Source organism: Cnephaeus nilssonii, assembly GCF_951640355.1.
Source record: "Cnephaeus nilssonii genome assembly, chromosome: 5".
Lineage (NCBI taxonomy): Eukaryota > Metazoa > Chordata > Mammalia > Chiroptera > Vespertilionidae > Cnephaeus > Cnephaeus nilssonii.
Window position 1 is genome coordinate 33,613,880 of NC_137076.1, and position 23,850 is coordinate 33,637,729.

Sequence of the window (23,850 nt, forward strand, 5' to 3'; positions counted from 1 at the left end):
GTTTTTAGACAGAGCGGAAGGAAGAGCGTGAGAGAGAAACATTAATATGGAGAACTGGATATTGATGGGCTGCCTCCTGCACACCTCCTACCAGGGAAGAAGCCTGCAACCTGGGCATGTGTCCTGACCTGGAATCGAACTGGCAACCTTTCCATGCCCAGGACGATGCCCAACCAGCTGAGCCACACCAGCCAGGGCCACCAACAGATTCTATAGAGGAGCCAGGTAATAGCCAATGCTCCAAGTGTGGAGCATCTTGTCATTTCTATAAAAACCTGTTCACATTCTTTTAAATCCTCACCCGAGGACATGTTTTATTAATTTATAGAGAGAGGGAGGGAAGAAGAGGGAGAGAGAGAGAGAGAGAGAAACATCTATCAGTCCTGTATGGGGATCAATCAAACCCGCAACCCTTTGGTGTGCTGGATGACGTTCCAACCAACTGAGCCACACTGGCCAGAGCTCTTTCCACATTTTTAAATCAGCTTCGGCTCTGAAGCCTGGATGGGCACCGACCGAAGGCCAGAGTGTCTCTGAAGATGCTGCATGAGAACTTTCGTTGCTGCCTCGGTGGCTGGGAGCCCCGCCAACCGAGGAGGAGGCCAGGCGAGCTGAGCTGGGACTTGCAGAGGGGAGCTGGGCTCTGCACTCAGGGACACCTAGGGAGGAGAAAGATATCATTAGAGTGAGAGTCATTGAAACATCAAAGGAAGCTATATAATTAAACGTATCTTAATGATGTAAAACCATTGTGTAAAATCATAGGACTGGGTGGGATTTATTGAGACTTTCCAATTTCACCACCCCTTATCCCCATGCAATCTTCGCCTTGAGCTGCTAATAATAACTTCTTTCGTCTCCAGAGTGCTTTCACAGCCATAATTTCATCTGAACCTCAGGGAATTCTGCGAGATAGGCGGGGCGGTATTAGCACCTCCCTTTCGCAAGTAAATGAAACCAAGTAAATGAAACCGAAGAACAGGCAGGTGATGTGCCAGCCCACGTTCACAGAGTGAGAAGGTGTTAGGGCTGGGGCTGGAGACTTGTGATGCTTAGGCCAGGTGAGCATCCAGCACCCATATTTCATACCCCCTACTAATCTGGGCATGCACACATTCTCTCTGAAAAGGCAAATGTCACAGGCTGACCTTCCAACCAAAACTCACGGTGAGAAAGGATTTCTCCTCTGCGTCTGGCCGTAGCAGGAAAGGGAAGAGGAAAGAATGGAGAGAAATCATACGAGTTGAGCTTGCAGGAAACTTGTGCGTTTACCCTTACTTTGGCTCCTACTGTATGCAGAGACACAAGGAGACTGAGCAGACACGCTATGGTTGTGCCATAGCCTTCCCCGAGCACAACCCCCCTCCTATTACTCCATGTTCAGCTGGCAAGTCTCAGCAGCAGATCATTTGTTACGTCCCCCTAATGCTCTGTTAGAAATGGTTGCAACACACAGGGTTTCTGTCCATCTGGGGGAACTCAGAAATTGCTTCAGCCGATGACTGCTGTCTCCGGTCCTCCTAGTCCACAAAGATGCATCACACCGACTGGTCCGACCTCAGCTGCTCTCTGCTCCTTCTCGAAATACAACCTGTCCTTTGAGGCCCGCCTTCTGCAAGGAGCTCCGGTGACCTGACCCTCAGGGGTTTCTGCCTCGGCTGGATTTCCATCGAGGCCTCTGGCTTAGCACTGAACATATCTATGCTCTCGGCATTTAGCATTTGTTTATTTTTTTTTTCATTTAATTTTTTCTATTGTTTAAAATATTACATATAGTAGTACATATATCTTCTTTTTTTCCCCATTGACCTTCCCCCAGCCTCCCCTACCCCCTGTCGCATGCCCTCATCCCACATCCCCCCTTACCCCCCCCCCGCCAGTATCTTGTGTCCACTGGTTGTGCTTATATGCAAGCTTACAAGTCCTTTGGGTGATCTCTTTCCCCCCCTCCCCAACACTCCCCAGCCTTCCCGCTGTAATTTGACAGTCTGTTCGGTGCTTTACTGACTCTGTATTTCTGAATGTCATTATTTGTCTTCTGATGAAAACGCAGGCTCCCTGGGAGCAAAGCTGGACTCTTCTACCTCACTGAACCTTCGGCTGCCGGCCTACAGCAGAGAGATCCATCTATGTTTACTGATTTTTCTGGCAAAGAGCGGGCAAAACAGGGGTTAAACACAGCGAGTCGTTAGAATGGAAGAGGAAAGGGGGAAGGAATGGCAGGTATACTCTTCCCCGGTGTGCAGTGTTGAGATCAGCATGGGGTAAGCATGTTCAGTGTTGCTCTAAGATCAGCACAAGGTAAGACAACACGTAGAAGTGTTCCTTTGTGCTATTTTAGTAACAATGAAAGTAAAATAACACCTGCTGAGAAGGGGAAAAAAACCCATAAAACTAGTTCTATGTGATTCAAGAATAGGCTAGTCACACCTCACCTGTAACAGTTTCAAATTTAATCCTATTACTGCGCAAAACTTATTTACCCCTGCATTTGAGGAACCCCTTTCTCCTAAGCCCCCAGGGAAGTCCACAGGCCCAGGCAGGCTCCTCGAGCGCTCCTTTTTCTCTGTGGCAGGTCCCAGGGACTACCCCCCACCGCCTTCCCTCCCCTCAGTAATGGTCACCGCCTTCCCTGATGGTGGGCTTTCTCCTCCCTTCAAGCTGGGCTCAGGGAAGATGGTCTCCTTACGTCCACACGCCCCTGCTGTCCGTGAAAGCAAGTTCCTAGGCCCTCTTCGCTTCATGGTAAGACTTGAATGTTCATTGTTACAAGAGAAAAGACAAGTTTAAGGGGAAAACTCGAGGACGTTGTGTACACGGGTGCACACCTGACAGGCCTGGATCTTGGTCTAGAGCAGTGGTTCTCAACCTTCCTAATGCCGCGACCCTTTAATACAGTTCCTCATGTTGTGGTGACCCCCGACCATAAAATTATTTTCGTTGCTACTTCATAACTGTAATTTTGCTACTGTTAATGAATCGTAATGTAAATATCTGTGTTTTCCGATGGTCTTAGGTGACCCTGCTAGCGGTTCGCAACCTGTCGCAACCCACAGGTTGAGAACCGCGCTGTAGAGCCTGAGACCATTGGAAAACACAGATATTTACATTACGATTCATAACAGTAGCAAAATTACAGTTATGAGGTAGCTACGAAAATAATTTTATGATTGGGAGTCATCACAACATGAGGAACTGTATTAAAGGGTCGCGGCATTAGGAAGGTTGAGAATCACCGGTCTAGACAGCATCTGACAATCTAGAAATAACTGGAAACTTTTTTTTTCTTTTTTCACCAATGTTGGGGACCAGCCCCTGGTTCCTGGCACAGAGCTCCTAAAACAGTGTAAATTCCCAAGTGATAGAAATCAGTGCTTAAAGAACCTCCTTAATCTTCCGACGGCTGTAGTACAGTCTATTTATAGATGAACCACATTGATAAGTTTTTGCGCTGTTCCCAGTCTTGCACTTACAAACGATGCTGATATAAACAATCCTCACATACACACAGGTCCATCTGTGGTGGCCTGTGATTGGACGGACTGATGGTGGCAACAGTAATCCTAGTACTGGGGCATCATCACAAAGCCCATTCCTCTCTCCAGCCGGTTTCTACGTCTTTAAATGGAAGGACATTGGAGAAGAGAAATGTGAGGCCATGCTTTACACATCAAGAATTCTCTGCCCGGCTGGCATGGCTCAGTGGTTGAGCGTTGACCCATGAAACAGGAGGTCACGGTTCGATTCCCGGTCAGGGCACATGTCCTGGCTGTGGGCTCGGTCCCCACAGTGTGGGGCACACAGGAGGCAGCCGATCAATAGTTCTCTCTCATCATCAATGTTTCTCCCTCTCCGAAATCAATAAAAACATATTAAAAACAAACAGAAAAGAATTCTCCAGCGTTCTGTTCTTGGCCACATCCTGGGCCATCAGCGCCTAACTCTTCAATTGCTCTCTCACCCCCTCTCACCCCGCCCTCCCTCCCGAGCTCCTGGCTCACAGGCTCAGCTCTCTTCTGACTCCGTTACCTCACACCTAGCATGTCCTATTGGGTTGTAGTCTCAGTAGTGGTGGCAGGAACATCATTACGATTGCTCAACCCAAGTACCTAGGAGTCACCCCTTCCTTGACCAGAAGCTTCCCCTCACGCCCCTCCACCCCCTGCCTGTAAGTATCTGGAGGGTAGAGACCATATCATGTTAGGGTTGTACCCCTCGTGCCGAGTCCAGGGCCTGTAAACTACTTGTTGGATCAGTGAGTAAACACATGAATGATTCCTCCTTTTTTCCCCCCCATTTCAGAGCAATGGCCGGAACCACTGAGCGGGTGGACTCTGGAGCAGGGATAGAACACTCCTGTCCTCAGGCTGGATTTTATTGGGCAGAAAGAAGTCATGAGATTGGGGAGACGCTCCTGAGGCCAACGGACCCAGGAAAGAGGAGGCTAAGGCTAAGGCTATCAATAGGGCACATGCCAGCTTCCCTACCTGTATCTGTCACTCCTGATTGGACCTTTTGTTGTTGTTTTCCATTCATGTTATTTGCAGAAATTTGCAAATGATCATTGATACAAACACCACCATTGGATAAACCCACGTATAACTTAAGAGCATAGATTAGGTAAAGGGGCATGTGGGAGTAAACACAGGATCGATGATGACAGCCCCTGCAATGCCCCCCTCGTGAATAATAATTGCAAATACATGACTGCTGGGCATGGTGCAAAGAGTCACATATTTGTTATTTCATTAATCTTCCCAAGCCTGTGAAATGGTAAAGGGAGGTAAAGAAGGTGACAATCTTCACTTTGTAGGAGACCCCACCCACATCCCCTTTTAAAAATCTACCCTGAACACTTTATTATGACTCTCAGTTCAGAGTGATGTGGAGAAGCTGTATATAAAGCCCTGGCCGGTGTGGCTCAGTTGGTTGCACGCTGTCCCATTCACCAAAAGGTCACTGGTTCGTTTCCTGGTCAGGGCACATGCTCAGATTCAATCACCCAATTGATGTCTCTCTCTCTCTTTCCCTGTCCCTTTTCTCTCCCTCTAAGAGAAAAAAAAAACAAAACCCACAATGATAAAACCATTTATAAGAGAGAAGGATGTTATTTTTAAAACTGTATATAAATATGGATTGCTGTGTTTGCAAATCATAAAACCAGAAGTTTTTTTTTTGGTTTGTTTTAGTCATAGGAACACAGCTTCGACTCAGCCCTGCAAACTGTCTAAGCTTAGGCCTGGGGCTGGGTAATAAGGGCCACTGTTGGGGATACAGGCTCAGAGCACAGACGAGATGGCTGCCTCCCTCCTCCCGCTCCAGGGGCTTCCCTCTGAGAGGGGAGTCTAAGAGGGCTGGTGGCTCCTCCTGGCTTCAGCTTAATCCCCAGGAGGGAGCTGCTTCATGGACTTTCCATCGGGGAATTCCGTGAGGAGGACCCTGCCTCCCTCCTGCCTGTCTGGGAGCCCAGAAGGCTGCGCAGACCCACCTGGCCACCCTTCTAGGGAGCCCCTGCATAGGTCAGCTCCTGTGCAGGGGATGCTCCCCTTCCCTCCCAGCTCACTCTGCTTCTGTGAGAAACAGAGGCCAGGCGTTGGGGAGAAGAATCAGCATGGTGTTAAGGAAGCCTCAGACCTTTGCTGTTAACCTTGGGGTAAAACTGTCAGCTGTGGAGGAAGGCTAACCAACTCTAGGCAGGGTTTTGAAATTTAAATCCAAGGCTAGGTGAGAGCACCATGAAGTAAGTGAAATAAGGGAGGGGTGTGTTGCAAAATGTTCGTAGGCCGTAAAGCTCAAACGGCTGTTAGTAATGATTATAAACGCAGATTTCAAAACATCCATGTCTCAGAAAATTAGTTTCTACTGTAGTTTGTGGTGAAATACTATGTTACTAAATGTTCTATACACACACACACACACACACACACACACACACACACAAACACACCCTATATATGTACATGCATGTTTTAAACTCCGGTAGTAACAGCGATTAAAATATGTCATAAATAATATGTATATAACAAGTAATTTCACATAGCTCATAAACACGTTTCTTCTCTTCTGGTAGATCCTGAAGAGAAGGCAATTTGTGTCCAATATTTGGTGTTTAGCTCTTAAATAAAAACCAGCAGCACTTGGCCCCAGTCTAGATATTCAGCGAGAGAGAAGCAGGGAGAATCACCCCTGTTGGAAACGCCAGGGCCATGTATTATCCTCACGTGATAGAACAAGAGGCAACAAGACAGGACAAGCAAATGGTGTTCTTGCAGACAAAGGAGAAATGCAGGCTCTAAGTGGGGTTCTTCCCGAGGGTGCATTTTGCCCCCAAGATTCTTAGCAAGTGGGCCTTTCTCCTCTGAGGTTTCAGACATTGAGAACCAGCGCTGTAGTTAGTAAGCAGTGGGTGCACATGACACAGAATCCACACGCTCACCGGACACCCCAGATCAGGTGTCAATGCAGGAGCCTGTGTGTTCACAGGCACAAGATGGTACAGATGCCAGGCAGGGAAAGAAAGAAAATAGCTGGTTCAAATTTCATACTCTATAGGTGCAAGCATATTTTACAGAGTGGAAACTAGAAGAGAAAGGGAGAAGATAAAGAAAACTGGAGAAGTAAAGGCAAAAGCAAGAAAGAGAGCTTATTCCAAAGGCTGGAGCCCCCTTCCGGCTGCCGGGCAGACCCCTCTGGGCTGCTGCTCACCGTCAGCTAGCTCTCGTCTTTCCTCCCGTCTCCCTCTGTGGATTTGGTGCTGCCCCACTACTAGCCACTATTTACTGAACGCCTGCTTTGAGGAGGCGCCGTGCTCAATGCTTTACATCCCCCTCCCAACCCCGTTAGTGCTGTTACTAATTCCGTTTCACACAGGAGAAAACAGAATCTCCGAGAGGTCAATAACTTGGCTGGACTCACAGAGCTACTAAAATCGTGGTATCAGGCAACGAACTTAGGCTGTTTAAGTCCTAAACCTGTATTCTTTTTTTAAAAAAAAAACCTCACCCAAGGATATTTTTCTATTGATTTGTTGAGAGAGTGGAAGAGAGAGGGAAAGACAGAGAGAAATATCGATGTGAGAGAAACATCGATTGGCTGCCTCCTGCACATGCCCCAACCAGGGCCCGGGCCCGGGAGGAGCCTGCAACCGAGGTATGTGCCTTTGACCGGAATCAAACCTGGGATCCTTTGGTCCACAGGCCGATGGTCTATCCACTGAGCCAAACTGGCTAGGGCACCAAACTTGTGTTCTTGGTCAGCAAAGTGAAAAATAAGATCGTATATAGCGGGGGGTGGAGGGGACACATAACCATGTATTGTACTTAATATATTCCCATTTAACAGATGAAGAAACGGAGGCTCAGAGAGGTTAAGAAACTTATTGAAAGTCGTGCCCTTTAGTAAAAGAACCCAGGTCCCTCCGACTGCAAAGCCCATATTCTTTCTTATTCTTCCTTCCCAATGGAATTCTCAAGAACTGCACTGACTGAGCTGAATAATTAAAAATCTCTCCTATAGATATTTTTAGTTCTGCACATCCAAACAGAAAAACATGATAAAACAAACACCTGGGGAGTTCACCAGAAATGAGAGTCTATTAAAGAGTGCCTGCAAGGAAACCCCTGCATAACTTTGCTTTGTAAATTCTTCTCTTTCAGTTCATTCTATTTTCCAAGGTTCAAAGAAAAAGATGGGAGACAGAAACCTGTTTATAGTGCTTTATAAGTAGGAGCCGCGGAATAATGGAACCTTCTGGTTATCCTGTGTAAAGCAGCCTCAGTCCTAGCTGTGTCCCTCAGGTCTCAGGAGAGAGGGGAGGGAATGTGGAAGGAAGCTAGGGGGCCCATAGATCAGACATTAGCCTGGAATGGACCTGAAAGGTGTTGGAATCCGACTCTCATTTTATACGTGGAGAAAGGAAAACTCAGAGAGGCTGAGTGACTGCTGCGTTAAAGGTAGAGCTGGGGCTAGAAACCTGGGTTTTCTGACTCATAAACCATCATGCTTTCCATGACAGGAACCAGGAATTACTTTGGAATAGAATCCTTTTCCCTCCTCTTTTGAGCCAGAGTGTGTGTGTGTGTGGGGGGGGGGGGGGAGTTAGAAAGCTTAAAGAAACATTTTATTTTATTTTTAAAATATATTTGTATTGATTTCAGAGAGGAAAGGAGAGAGAGAGAGAGAGAGAGAGAGAGAGAGAGAGAGAGAGAGATATCAATGATGAGAGAGAATCATTGATCAGTTGCCTTCTGCACGCCCCCAACGGGAGATCAAGCCTGCAACCCGGGTGTGTGTCCTGACCAGGAATTGAGCTGTGACCTCCTGGTTCATAGGTCAACACTCAACCACTGAGCCACCTCGGCTGGGCAAGAAGTATTTTAAATAATCAGAATCAAGTGATCCTGGAAAGAGGTGAAGGAGGTAACGGCAGAGGCTGGGCTTGGCAGAGCACAGGAAAAGATAAGGTCTTATCTAAGGCAATTAGAGTAAGCAGGCAATGCAAGGCTTTGGTTACTTGTATTACAATGAATGCTCTGAAACAGCAAGCTTTTTGAAATCCGTGCCCAAATCAGAACCTAGAAGTGAGGACGTCTAACCTCCAAGCAAAAGTTCAGTGAGAGACAAAAGGTATTTGTTTTTATACTTAATTTGGTAGGAAAAAGACAAAAAGAACGGGAACCAAGATGTCAGCTGGGGTCCTCTGAGTCCCATTTCAGGGCCTGGGAAGTCCAAAACCCACCCCCACCCCCGGGTTTTTGTGAATTGTCCCCAAGGGACTTTTGTTTTCTTGGCCTCCTAGATTTTGAGATCTTGCTTCCATGTGCAAATTGAGTAGAATTTCCTATAGAGATGGAAGGCAGGGTTTACTTCCCAGCAATAGCAAATAAATTTGATGGGATGGGTGGTATCACTGTCTAACACCTTCCCGGTCTCTCTCGCTTACCTCATCTCAGCTTCTGGACCCAAGCGGGCTTTTCTCTCCTCTTTCCTCCCCTGTCCCTCTGCTCCCTCTCTCCTGCCCTCAAAGGAGCAGAAACCACAAACTTCCCGAATCTCCAGCAGAGCAGGTTTCCTCTCCTCTGAAGGGGGTGCCCCATACATCCAAGCCCTCGAGGTGTCATCTCCCTCTACAAGCTCATCAACAGCTCTCCCCCAGGAGACAGCTCCCTCCTCACCCTTCCCAAAGAGGAATTGTAGGGCCAGCTCTTAGGATTAAAAAAAAAAATTTTTCCCACATCTTTACACGAGATGGGGAAATCTCTGGAGGTTAATTAAAAATGGCACCTGGTCGCCGAAACCGGTTTGGCTCAGTGGAGAGAGCGTTGGTCTTCGGACTGAAGGGTCCCAGGTTCCATTCCGGTCAGGGGCATGTACATTGGTTGCGGGCACATCCCCAGTAGGGGGTGTGCAGGAGGCAGCTGGTCTATGTTTCTAGCTCTCTATCCCTCTCCCTTCCTCTCTGTGAAAAATCAATAAAATATAAAAAAATAGAAAATAAAAAAATAAAATGGCACCTGGCTCTACTGTGGTGTTTATATTTTTAAATTGTTTTGTTCTGTATGGAATTTTATAATAACTAATATTTGGGCACTTCTTGATATGTGTAGAATTTTCTAAAAATATGTTGTTGTTTATTTCAGAGAGAGGAAGGGAGAGGGAGAGGTAGAAACATCAATGATGACAGAGAATCACTGATTGGCTGCCTCTTGCACATCCCCTACTGGGGGTCGAGCCGCAACTTGGACATGTACCCTGTCCAGGAATGGGACCATGACCTTCTGGTTCACAGGTCGATGCTCACCCACTGAGCACACCGGCCCGACGATCTGTAGGGAATTTTAATAAACAATGTTCAAAATTATAAAGCATGAGTGAAAAGGTCTAGGCTTGATTCCCATCTCCCATCAATGATTCACACCAAAAGGTGGTTAAATGCAGCAGCTGCAACGAGGCAGCACTAGCGCTGAAAGCTTGAGAGGAAATCAGGTACCCTGTTAAGGGGTGGGCTCTGAAAACTCAAATCTTACCTTATAATAGAGAAACATGCAAATTGACCGCACCTCCGCTATGCCCATGATTGGGCCAGCGGAGGCTGAGGGCGGGACTCCGGGTGGCCTGTCGACCGTTGATAAAATCAAGATGGCGGTGCCCAGTGGCCACGCCCGAGCCGCTGCTCCCCTGGGGTGCCTGGGGTGATCGGCACCCCGGGGGGCGTGGCCGCGCCCGTGACCGCTCCCTGGGGGTGCCTGGGGTGATAGGCACCCCTGGGGGGCGTGACCACGCCCGTGCAGCTGCTCCCCGGGGGTGCCTAGGGTGATCGGCACCCCGGGGGGGCGTGGCCGCGCCCGTGCCCGCTACCCGGGGGTGCCTGGGGTGATCGGCACCCCGGGGGGGCGTGGCCACGCCCGTGCTGCCGCTCCCTGGGGGTGCCTGGGGTGATAGGCACCCGGGGGGGCGTGGCCACGCCCGTGCAGCTGCTCCCCGGGGGTGCCTGGGGTGATCGGCACCCCGGGGGGCGTGACCACGCCCGTGCAGCTGCTCCCCGGGGGTGCCTGGGGTGATCGGCACCCCGGGGGGCGTGGCATGGGGCGTGGCCGCTCCCCGGGGGTGCCTGGGGCGATGGGCACCCCGGGGGGCGTGGCATGGGGGCGTGGCCGCTCCCCGGGGGTGCCTGGGGCGATCGGCACCCTGGGGGGGCGTGGCCGCGCCCGTGCCCGCTCCCCGGGGGTGCCTGGGGTGATCGGCACCCCGGGGGGCGTGGCCGCGCCCATGCCCGCTCCCTGGGGGTGCCTGGGGTGATCGTCACCCCGGGGGGCGTGGCCGCGCCTCTGCTGCCGCTCCCCGGGGGTGCCTGGGGCGATCGGCACCCCGTGGGGGGCGTGTTCGCGCCCGTGCCGCTGCTCCCCGGGGATGCCTGGGGCGATCGGCACCCCGGGGGGGCGTGGCCGTGCCCGTGCCCACTCCCTGGGGGTGCCTGGGGTGATCGGCACCCCGGGGGGCGTAGCCCTGCCCATGCTGCCGCTCCCCGGGGGTGCCTGGGGCGATCGGCACCCCGGGGGGCGTGGCCACGCCCCTGCTGCCGCTCCCCGGGGGTGCCTGGGCGATCAGCACCCCGGGGGGGCGTGGCCGCGCCCGTGCCGCTGCTCCCCAGGGGTGCCTGGGGCCATCGGCACCCTGGGGGGGCGTGGCCGCACCCGTGCCCGCTCCCTGGGGGTGCCTGAGGCGATCGGCACCCCGGGGGGGCGCGGCCGCGCCCGTGCCGCTGCTCCCCAGGGGTGCCTGGGGCCATCGGCACCCTGGGGGGGGCGTGGCCGCGCCCGTGCCCGCTCCCTGGCGGTGCCTGGGGTGATCGGCACCCCGGAGGGCGTGGCCGCGCCCATGCTGCCGCTCCCCGGGGGTGCCTGGGGCAATCGGCACCCTGGGGGGCGTGGCATGGGGGCGTGGCCGCTCCCCAGGGGTGCCTGGGGCGATGGGCACCCCCGGGGGGGCGTGGCATAGGGGCATGGCCGCTCCCCAGGGGTGCCTGGGGCGATCGGCACCCCGGGGGGGCGTGGCCACGCCCCTGCCATTGCTCTCCGGGGGTGCCTTGGGCGATCGGCACCCCCTGGGGGCATGGCAAGGGGGCGTGGCCGCTCCCCGGGGGTGCCTGGGGCGATCGGCACCCCGGGGGGCGTGGCCACGCCCCTGCCATTGCTCCCCGGGGTTGCCTGGGGAGATCGGCACCCTGGGGGGGCGTGGCCGCGCCCGTGCCGCCGCTCCCCGGGGGTGCCTGGGGCGATCGGCACCCCAGGGGGCGTGGCATGGGGGCGTGGCCGCTCCCTGGGGGTGCCTGGGGCGATCCGTGTGAGAGGGATGTCCAACTGCAGGTTTAGGCCCGATTCCACAGGGATCGGGCCTAAACCTGCAGTTGGACATCCCCCGAGGGGTCCCATATTAGAGAGGGTGCAAGCTGGGCTGAGGGACACCCTCCCCAGTGCACGAATTTCGTGCACCGGGCCTCTAGTCTATGAAATAATAGACAACAGCGTAAGCTCACAGCAATGCATGTAGACTTGAAACTGTTTCCCTAAGGCTGTTTCTCTTTTTAGAGAGAACTCTCATATTTGAAGGCTCTAAGTCCTGATAGGGTAAAGTGAGGATGGCCCCAGTGGCATAAAAGCCTAAGGAATATTCTTTGTATACTTCTGCACTCCTGTGCTTTTTTTCTCTTCCAACCCTTCCATTCACAAAGCTTTAACTTCTCCAAGTATCATACGCCCCTTTTCTATTTATGGGGGCGAGGGGCGGCGGCGGGGGACGGGGTGGGGGGAGGGCGCGGAGAGACAGGCAAGGAATATTCACGTGTTCAGATCTCAGGAACCTCATGGGCAGACTTTGGGGATCTGTCCCTCTCCTCCTTGCCTTTGTAATGTATTCCCCTAAGTTCCACCTGCTTCCCTAGTTTCTCTAGTTTCTCCTGAAATCTCCCTAGAAAATAAACCTGTCTATATAACACAAGAACTTTCTATCAAGTGAATATGTAATTTTTTCCATCGCAATCGCACCTCGGCTGAGTCTACCAACCTCGACAGCTGCAGGGGTCAGAGTTTTAGTTACTCCTGACTCTCCCTGGGTTCCCTCCTTGAGTTTCCTCAATACCCATTTCCTCCTCTCTCAGCCCCACACCGGCGTCTCTTCATTTTCTCAAGCATCTTGCATCACTTAGGAGGTTGCTTATGTCTAAGAGGGAGGTGGCCTACAGTGAGGGCAAACTGCTACCTCATGGAGAGGGGGCCTTGGCTACACTCACAGCCAGTTATCATGGGCATCATCACCCAGTCCAAGATCTCCACATACTTTTGGAAGGTTTGATGATGCCTGTGCTTCTCAGCAAAACTACCAAGCATAAATAGTGACTGTAATTAGTATAGTTACATAAACAATACACGTAGATCAATACAGTCACGAACTTTATTTATTCATAGCATAATTGTTCTTTATCATTGTTTAATTTGTCCTGGTTTCCCTTTGGGCTTTAATTAGCAGTACAACTTTTAAAGTTTTTAATTTATAACAAATATTTCAACTTAGGCAAGCCCTGCTAGTATGTGACAGATGGTTAATGTCAAAAGCCCGTGGAGAAGGCTTCTGTTTAGCCTTTGGTTTTTGTTGTTCTTTTCCTTCTTAAGCCAGAGAAATGTTTGTGCTGATAATTTGTAAGCATACATCACCATCAACTTTTATCGTCCTTCAATTCCCTCATCTCCCCCAGATTTCTCTTCTACTCCTGGCTTGGGAGAGGCCGGGAAACCAGACAGAAGCATGCCTGAATGGCCTGTGTGATAAGCCTCATAAAGTTATTTTTTTCGATTAATGGTTTTCACTGACAATTTTACTGCTCTGCTTTAAGCATCCCCGTTCCCTTGGGCATTTGCACATCTGCCTGTGATAAGCCTCATCCAGCCCAACAAAATTGGTCCCTCAGAATACAAATAGCCCTATTTTAAAAAGCTCATCTCTCTCTCTCTCTTTTTTGAATATAATAACACTTGAAAATAAATTTAAACAGAAAGTAATAGGGCTTGAAAGCAGAGCTATCAAAGTGATTTACTCACGAGTATCTACTTTTTCTCCTCCCAACTGACATGCATTTTATATTCATTTTCCTTCAGTGTGTATCCTCAGCTGCTTTTTTTCTAAATCTTTACTAATAATGTGAACTTTTGATTCCACCCTTATTCCCTTCTACCTTGCACCAAAGACTCATGTGCTCAAAGGGATCCATTGGGGCTATAGAACCAGTTTGGAAATCTCTGCTATGAAATGATAATTTACTGACTTCATTAGGTCGTCAAATAGCTATTTTTTTCATTAGGGAGAGAAAAGTTCTGAATTCACTTTTTCTGCAGTTACTGGAAATGCACCGTTATGATCACACTCCACTGGTAGCAGGAAAGTGTACCTTTTTCTTAGGTCAGTGGAACCTTCACTCTATAGAGAAGTGCTTTCTGTAGAGAAATTTCTATAGCACCCCCACCAAAGGACTCATAGCAGAAGGAAAACGGAAATGATAAGAATGTTCCCTTTATACTGTATAGTTCTCAAAGCGGATTCATACACATCAGTTCATCTAGTCTTTTTGTTTTGTTTTAAACAGAGGAGAAAACAAGGGCTCAGAGATTAAATGAAGGGCATCTTCAAGGTTACACAGCTTGTCAGTCCCTTCCAGAGACCAGGATTTAAACCACGGCTTGATTCTAATTAAAAAAACAAATTCAGTTTCACAAACAGGATTAGAGACCCAGCGCTTTTCATTAACATTATGGTGGGGAATTTTTGTTTGTTTGTTTTGTTAATACTCTCTGAGGATATTTTTCCAATGATTTTTTAGAGTGCGCGAAACATCAAGGTGAGAGACACATCAATTGGTTGCCTCCTGCACATACTGCGACCAGGGCCAGGTACGTGCCCTTGACTGAAATCGAACCTGGGACCCTTCAGGCCACAGGCTGATGCTCTATCCACTGAGCCAAACTGGCTATGGCTTTGATGGGGAATCTTTTGAAAGCAATACTCACCAGTGACTGTGCTTTTCTTAGCTTAGATCTGTCCCGCAATTTATTTTTCTTATCATGTGACTGTCGGCTGGCATCTGGGGTCGTTTCATGTCTTTTTTTTCTTCTGTAAGTTGGTGGAGAGCATTGGAGAAATGACAAATATTCATTTTAAAACTTTGGCCATTTGATTTTGTTGTTACTATGACTTAAAAGATTATCTTCACTCAACTGGAAGCAAGCCAAATGTCCATCAATAGAGAGCTGGTAAAATAAACTCTACACCCACACAATGAAGTGTTATAAGCTGTAAAAAGGAAGGCAGAATATTTCTGGATACAACTGTGGAGTGATCTCCAGGATATAGTGTCACATGAGAAAAGGAAAATTGGGTGAAGTGGTACGTATTGTATGCTATTATTTATTTCCAAAAAAAGTGTGTGTGTGTGTGTTTATGTTTTCTCAAATGGAAGGATTACAGCATAGCATTTTGAAAAATCGTTACCCATAAGTAGGATTCCCCTGTGACCCAATCAGGCACAAGGAACAGTATGGAAGGGGAGGAGCAGAAGCTAGACTTCTCCACGTGTACTTTGCTTTGTTTTGTCTTTTACTTTGGAACCATCTCAATTTTTCTCAAAATTTTAAAATAAAATGAAGGATGAAAATCCCTAAAATCAAAAACAAAATAAAACAAATTATCTTGTCTGTGGAGTTGGTGGCATTAGCACACACAGAATAATTTCTTTATGGGACTTTAACACAGTAATTTGTCTGAATATTCTTTTTTTAAAAAAATACATTTTTATTGATTTCAGAGAGAGGAAGGGAGAGGGAGAGAGAGATAGAAACATCAATGATGAGAGAGAATTATTGATCAGCTGCCTCCTGCATGCCCCACACTGAGGATCAAGCCCGCAACCCAAGTGCCCTGACCGGAATCAAACCATGACCTCTTGGTTCATGGGTCGATGCTCAACCACTGAGCCACACTGGCTAGGCTGTTTGAATATTCTTAATAGAATATATCCTAAGGACAAAACATCGAAACATGTATGAATGAAAATGTATGACTTTTGGATTTGTCTCAAAAATAACCTGGGGGAAGGGCAGAGTGGTGAGGAATAAATGAAATGAGATTGGTCACGAGTTGAAACCTATTACTGCTGGGTGATGGTTACAAGGGGTTCTGGTCTCTCTACTTTTGTATATACTTGAACTTCCATTATAAAATTTTATTTTAAAAGATCAGTTTTGCTGAATATTTCTTGCTGCTTAATGTTCAAAAAGTTCCCCCAGCTTTCCGTCAGCCTGTGGACTGAAGGGTCCTAGGTTCAATTCCGGTCAAGGGCACATGCCTGGTTGAGGGCTGGATCCCCAGTGGAAGGTGCGCAGGAGGCAGCCGATCAATGATTCTCTGTCATCATTAATGTTTCTATCTCTCTTTCCTTCTCCCTTCCTCTCTGAAATCAATAAAAATATATTTTAAAAAATTTCCCCCAGCTTTTAAGAAATTTCAAACATAAAGAATAGTTGAGCCAAAACCGGTTTGGCTCTGTGGATAGAGCGTCGGTCTGCGGACTGAAAGGTCCCAGGTTCGATTCCGGTCAAGGGCATGTACATTGGTTGCGGGCACATCCCCGGTGGGGGGCGTGCGGGAGGCAGCTGGTCGATGTTTCTCTCTCATCGATGTTTCTAGCTTTCTATCCCTCTCCCTTCCTCTCTGTAAAAAATCAATAACATATATTAAAAAAAAAAAAGAATAGTTGAAAGAATAGTATGGTGATTATCCATATATTCTTCAACTAAATACAACAACTGATAATATTTTGCTTTATCCCTTTGTATAGATACATATATGAACACACATACATACACACACCATCTATACATATGTATATATTTGTCACAGTGTAAGAAAGAAAATTGCAGAAACTTCCCCCTAAATACTTCAACACTCATCTCCTAAGATAAAGATATTTGCCTAACTAACCACACTAGTTATCACCATACCTCAGAAAATGAATAGTAATTCCTTAAAATCATTTAATACCCAGTCTATATCAAATTGCCCCAAGAATGCCTATTAAAGTCTTTATTTTTTGAACCAGAATTCCATCTAGATTCATAATGAATTTGGTTGTTATGTCTCTTATGTTATAGAACATTCTTCCCACCTCTCTCTCCCCACCCCCCTCACCCCCGCCATGACACTGACTGACTCTTTGAAGAGTCTGAGCATCTGGTCTATGTTGATGAATAGATCCTATAACTTAGGTATCAGTATTATTGTCATTTTACAGATGTGGGAACAGAGGCACAGAGAGGTTAAGGGAGTCCCCCAGGTCACACAGAAGTATGGGAGCCTGGATTTGCACCCAAGCAGTATGGTTCTAGAGCCTGTACATCACCACTATCCTATGGGTGCCTTGGTGTTAATCTGTTGAAATACATTCTAAAAATATAGCAGATGTATTAAAACATTCAAATATTTCAAAATTTGTTTTCTTAATTTTTGTTTATCTTTTGTATATGCATGTGTGTGTTAACAAATGAACAGATACATATGTATACATAGATACAGATCTATATTTTCTTACTTTTTTTCCTTTCTATATAGGGGTGGAATATTATAAATACTCTTTTGAAATTTGCTTTTTTCATTTAATAACCTACCCTGGGAATCACTCCTCATCTGTTCATAGAGATCTTCCCCATTCATTTTACAGTTGCCTCATGCTCCATTGTGTGAATGGGCCATACATGATTTATTCAACAAACACTCTCCTATGTATGGCCATTTAAGTTATTGCCAATATTTTAATATTGCAAACAATGTTGCAATAAATATCCTTGTGCAGATGTACTTTTAGTATTTTCAACATTGATTCCTAGAAGTATGATTGCTGGGTCAAAATATAAATACATATGTATTCTTGCTGGATATTGTCAAGTTTCCTTCCATAGAGTCTGTACCAATTTATATTTCCACCAGCTATCAGTAAATTCTACCAGCGTTTGCTCACAGCCTCACCAACAGAACATATTACCAAACTTTAAAGTTTGCCAGATAGTTGAAAAATGATGTATTTTATAACTCTGTGTAAAAAATGACCCTGGAAGGATAAACTAGAAATTAATGAGCTTTGTTAGTGGGAATGGGGTAGAAAAGATAACAGGGTGGGAACAGAGTGGGAGAGATGGGGGTGGCAATTCTCTGAGTATACCTTGCATACACTTCTGGTATACTTTCATATGGTTTTAACTTTAGAACCATGTGACCTACCCACAGAGAAGGAGGTATTAACATACCCACATAACGTTAGAACACAGTATTATGACTATACTAGAGGCCTGGTGCACGAATTCGTGCACATTGGAAGGAAATTAATTAGAAGGAATATTTTAATATCACTATTTGCCCTTTCTCTATTATAGAAGTGTCAACCAAATTCACGATCGACAATGACAGATGGAAACACACGCATGCGATTGGCGCCAGCGAGAGCTTTATATATATATATAAACTTGCTTTATTAGACCTGCTTTCTGATTTAGCTAAACTTTTTCCAGCCCCATGAAGCACCCCAACTTCTCTTTCAGGTAATTGTCAGCAACACAGCAGTAAATATCAACATGAAGCAGATTATTATTGGCTCACGCAGGGAGAACAAAGGGTGAAATATTTAACTGCAGCAGTGTTTGACTATATTCTATGCAGTGAGAAAACCTGAAGTCATTTTCAAGGTCTACCATTTCTTACTTCTTTTCAGTCGGGTTAAGTTTCTAAGTTTTCTAAATCTTGGTTTTCCAGTTAATAAAAAGAAAACAGGATTTTACTGAGTCTCCTATCTACCTACTCCAGGACTTCTGTGAGGAACAAATGAGATGAGGCACGGGAAAATGCTTCACAGACATTTGATTAAAGTGTAAAATGTTTGCACCTGGCTATAAAGCAAGTCATGTTCCTGGGCTGAAGAAACTCCAAGGAGGCTAGTCTCTAGAAAGAGGAAGCCAGGCATTGTGACATGACATAATTACCTGGTGCCCACAGTGACCATTTCTGGGCTGAACTGGGCTGTGGGCCACATTTTGCATCATGGGATCTTGGCAGCATTGGCTGCAATTTGGTGGGCTGTCACTCTGGGGTGGTGGCGGGGCCAGTGTCCCACTTGGAGGAAGCCGAGTGTTGCTTTGTTGGCACCAGGTCTGCGGTGCCGTTTCTTTGTAAATGGCCAGTGCAAGTCATGGCAGCTCCTGCGTTGAGCTGGTGGTCAGTGCATATCATAGCGACCGGTTGGACGGTCGGAGGGTCACTTAGCATATTAGCCTTTTATATATATAGATAGGCTCAGACTAAAGGCAAAGAGAACCATAAGAAAATATTGAATTCTAGTTTGTAAGTCTGTGGTGTGTTTTTTTGTTTTTTGTTAATCCTCACTGGAGGATATTTTTTCTCTTGATTTTCAGACAGAGTGAGTCAACCAACTGCACATTGAAAACACTATTTTGCATTCCCAACCACAGATGAAAAACACTGGTTTCAATCACAGTGGGTTGAATCTATGGATGCAAAGGGCCAACTCTAGTTAAGTTTTTGGGGAATCAAAATTTATATGTGGGTTTGAACCACATGGGGGTCAGCACTTCTAAAACTGGTGTTGTTCAAGGGTGAACTGTACAATGTATAATATATGTGACATATAACATATATATAATGAACAATAAATAAATATGAGAGTCAGGTTTCTTACTGTCAGAGAAGGGAGGTGCAAATATGGAAAAAATAGGATGAACCCTATGGTGCTAGATTAAAATAGAAGTAAAAGAAGTTGTAATGTTAAATCATCCCATATGATAAAGAGATAATATGCAAACTGACCATCATGCCATCACACAAGATGGCCACCCCATGTGGTCACAAGATGGACAGCAGGGGAGGGCAGTTGGGGGTGACTGGGCCTGCAGGGGAGGGAGGGCAGTTGGGGGGGACCAGGCCTGCAGGGGAGGGAAGTTGGGGGGAACCAGGCCAGCAGGGGAGAGTAGTTAAGGACAATCGGGCCGGCAGGGGAGAGCAGTTGGGGACAATCGGGCTGGTAGGGGAGCAGTTAGGCGTCAATCAGGCTGGCAGGGGAGTGGTTAGGGGGTGATCAGCTGGCAGGCAGAAGCGGTTAGGGGCAATCAGGCAGGCAGGCAGGCGAGCAGTTGGGAGCCAGCAGTCAGACATCCCCTGAGGGGTCCCAGATTGGAGAGGGTGCAGGCTGGGCTGAGGGACACCCCCCCATCCCCAGTGCATGAATTTCGTGCACTGGGTCTCTAGTTAAAGCTATAAAACACAAACAAATCCTAATGAACAGGGAAATTTTACCAATAAACAGCTTGTTTACTTTTCTATTACTTTTTACTTCTAAGTATGGAAAAGCACTTATATATTCACTTAAGTTCTATTTTCATCTTTTCACATGGAAGTGCCAGCCAATTGTTTCTAAAAGCAAACAAGGGAAGAAGGACATGGAACTTCTCACCCTTGCCAGATCTGCTCGAAGGGGTCACAATTGTCCAGGTAATTGAAGCGAATGATATCAGTTGGATGCTTGTCAGAGGATCGCCAGGGTGGGAGTTCTTTTTCCCCTGAGTGATTCTTCTTTCTTAAAGAGGAAGAAGATCGGAAAGCCGATGACGGAGACTGCTTTTCCTCTGGAGAACTGCCTGTCACTGGTTGAACATCAGCAACCACAAATCCATCTTTCGGAGATGTCTAGAAGACAATTAATGACTATTTCTGTTCTTAACACACTGTAATTATAACAACAATAAAACAAAGAATATCATCATTATCACCACGATGGTGGTGACAATGATTACAGCAGCCATCAACCCAGGAGTACTTGCTATGTGCCAGGCACTGTCTTGGGAAGTTTTCATATATTATTTTATTTAACCTTCACAATAACTCTAAAAGGTAATCGTTACTACTCCCATTTTAAAGAAGAGGAAATTGAAGATAGGACAAACCAATTAATTGGCCTGCTACTACTGAAGTTTTAAGACACAGGGTCAGAATTTGAATCCAGGACTGTCTTGCTTCAAGACCATACAATGAACCTCTCTGCCTGGTACTGCCACCTCCTTTACCGCATCATTGTATAGGGTTTCCACAAGTGCAATTAATTTATCCATGAAAACGTATACTTTCAAAAAAGTATTCCAGTCCCAATTACCTCTAACCCATACAGACAATTTCAAGTTATATAGGGATAGTCTATAGATTTTTATCAATTATCAAAACCTCATCCGCTCCCCCCTAATACTTTTGCTTTAATTTCCTAAATTGAAAGTCTATTTTTGTGTGTGTGAAATTCCTAAGGTTTTCATGTGGTTGTAGCCTAAGGGAAATGGTATTGGTATGTTGAGAGGCCATTAAAGGCTTAATTTCTGTTCTTTAAGAGATTAGGGGAGCTTTGCTGGGTGAATTGGTTTGTTTGAATTGCTTGTGAAAATTAAGAAATTCCCCAGTGCCTCCAAGCAGAATCAGTTAGTTTCTTATCCTTGTTTCAACTGCTCTTTGTATATATTTCTATTACAGGAGAGCACTTAGTACTCATTAATTTGTCTTGTCCAAGGCCACTAGACTAGGCTCCTTGAAAGCATGGTTGGGATCATTGCACTCAAGTACCCAGCACATAACAGTTTAAATATATATATATATATATATATATATATATATATATATATATTTATTCATTTAATGAATGATTATAATCTGATAGATTAAGAAAAGATTTTATATTTATACTAGAGGCCCGGTGCATGAAATTCGTGCACGGGGGGTGTCCCTCAACCCAGCCTGCACCCTCTCCAATCTGGGACCCCTCGAGGGATGTCCGACTGCCTAAACGGGCAGTCGTACATCCTCTCACAATCCAGGACTGCTGGCTCCCAACTGCTCGCCTGCCTGCCTTCCTGATTGCCCCTAACCGCTTCTGCCTGCCAGCCTGATCACCTCCTAACCACTCCCCTGCCAGCCCGATTGATGCCTAACTGCTCCCCTGCCAGCTTGTTTGCCCCTAACTGCCCTCCCCTGCAGGCCTGGTCCCCCCCAACTGCCCTCCCCTGCTGGCCTGATCACCCACAACTGCCCTCCTTTGCAGGCCTGGTTCCTCCCAACTGCCCTTCCCTGCAGGCCCAGTCACCCCCAACTTCCCTCCTCTGCCGGCCTGGTCCCTCCCAACTGCCCTCCCCTGCTGGCCATCTTGTGGTGGCCATCTTGTGTGTTGGAGTGATGGTCAATTTGCATATTACTCTTTTATTAGATAGGATCTCTGATAGCTCATTATTGGTTTACTACTCAATAGTCTGTGCAGGTCTCATTTTGAATGGGCATTCATTTCATTTCTCTGAGCTAATATTGCATGAAATTTATCTGCTTTTGCTGAAGGAGGTCTAATTTAATAGTCCTGGGAATAAATAATAAGTGATAATAAAAATCAGTCTCAGGGGGAAAACATCAGGCATAAATGATAATAATCACATATAAATAAACATCATTAACTCCAAAAAATATAAAATGCTTGACACTTTAACATAATAGGTAATAATGAAAACTGTGATGATTCTTCTGTATTAAGTAAGCAAAATTTTTGTTCACCTAATCTTTTTGAGATTTTTTTAAATGAGTATATACTGATTTTATTGTTAAATACTTTTGCCTGTACTGAAATGATCACAAATCTTTTTTTTCCGTAAATTACATCGATTGATTTTTTTTAACGCTTTATAAATTTGCATGCCATCCTTACACAGGGGCCATACTAGTCTTCTCTGTATCATTCCAATATATGTGCTGCCAAAACGAGCATGACTGATATTTATAATAATACTAGAAGCCCGGTGCACGAAATTCGTGCACAGCAGGGGGTTGTCCCTCAGCCCAGCCTGTACCGTTTCCAATCTGGGACCCCTGGAGGGATGTCCAACTGCCTGTTTAGGCCCGATCAGTGGGATCGGACCTAAACGGGCAGTCGAACATCCCTCTCACAATCCAGGACTGCTGGCTCCCAAATGCTTGCCTGCCTGCCTTCCTGATTGCCCCTAACCGCTTCTGCCTGCCAGCCTGATCACCCCCTAACCACTCCGCTGCCAGCCTGGTTGATGCTTAACTGCTCCCCTGCCAGCCTGTTTGCCCCCAACTTCCCTCCTCTGCCAGCCTGGTCACCCCTAACTGCCCTCTCCTGCAGGGTTGATCACCTCTAACTGCCCTCCCTTGCAAGCCTGGTCCCTCTCAACTGCCCTCCCTTGCAGGCCTGGTCCTTCTCAACTGCCCTCCCTTGCAGGCCTTGTCTCTCCCAACTGCCCTCCCCTGCTGGCCATCTTGCGGTGGCCATCTTGTGTCCACATGGGGGCAGGATCTTTGACCACATGGGGGCAGCCACCTTGTGTGTTGAAGTGATGGTCAATTTGCATATTATTCTTTTATTAGATAGGATGCCAACCTTATTCTCCTCGGGTACATTCCATTTGGTCATCATATATTATAAATTTCTGGATTTAATTTGCTGATATTTTAAAAGGATTTTTATATCTGTGTTCATGAGGGATATTGGTCTGTGGTCTTGTTTTGTTTTCTTGTAAAATCTTTATCTGATTTTGGTATAAAGGTAATGAGTTCAGAAGTGTTCCTTCTTCCTCTATTTTCTGAAAGCATTTGTGTAGAATTGTGTGATAGAATTCACCAATAAAGCTATCTCGGTCTGAAGTTTTGTGGAAAATTTTAAAAGAATTCAATTTTTAAATTGATAAAGATTTGTTCATGTTTTCTATTTCTTATTGAGACTGTTTTTGGCAATTTGTGGTTTTTAAGGATTGTCCATTTCATCTAGGTTGTTGAATTTAAGGACATGGAATTGTTCATAATATTCTCTCATTGTCCTAATGTCTGCAGGATCTGTAGTGATGTCTCCCTCTTTCATCCCTGCTACTAGTAATTTATGTGTTCTCTCTTTTTTCCCTTTAGCAGGCTAGCCAGAAATTTATCAATTTTATTTATGTTTTCAAACAAGCAGCTTAGGTTTCATTGATAGAAAATAGATTTTCCCTATTGTTTATCTGTTTTCAATTTCATTGATCTCAGCTCTTTATTATTTCTTCCTTCTATCTACTTTGGGTTTAACTTATTCTTCTTTTCTAGATGAAGTATTATTGAAATTATGTTTCTTGGTACAGATATTGTAGCTTTACAGACAGTTATAAATATTATTCTAGTCCAGTTGTCTCATTTTAAGGTTGGGGAAACTATTCTTAACCACTACCATCTGTTTTT

General features: G+C 46.4%; 1 protein-coding gene across 2 annotated transcripts in view; it reads right to left on the minus strand.

Moving 5' to 3' along the window:
- Positions 1 to 394: 394 nt before the first annotated feature.
- Positions 395 to 23,850, minus strand: part of FBXO16 (F-box protein 16) — a 57,892-nt gene continuing 34,436 nt past the window's right edge. For both annotated transcript variants that reach the window (XM_079773256.1, XM_079773255.1), the window contains exons 6-8: positions 20,057 to 20,289; positions 14,556 to 14,658; positions 395 to 659 (exon numbers count right to left, since the gene is read on the minus strand). In XM_079773256.1, coding sequence (XP_079629382.1) covers positions 477 to 659; positions 14,556 to 14,658; positions 20,057 to 20,289 — 519 coding nt within the window. In that variant the 3' untranslated portion in view covers positions 395 to 476. The remainder of the gene's footprint in view (positions 660 to 14,555; positions 14,659 to 20,056; positions 20,290 to 23,850) is intronic.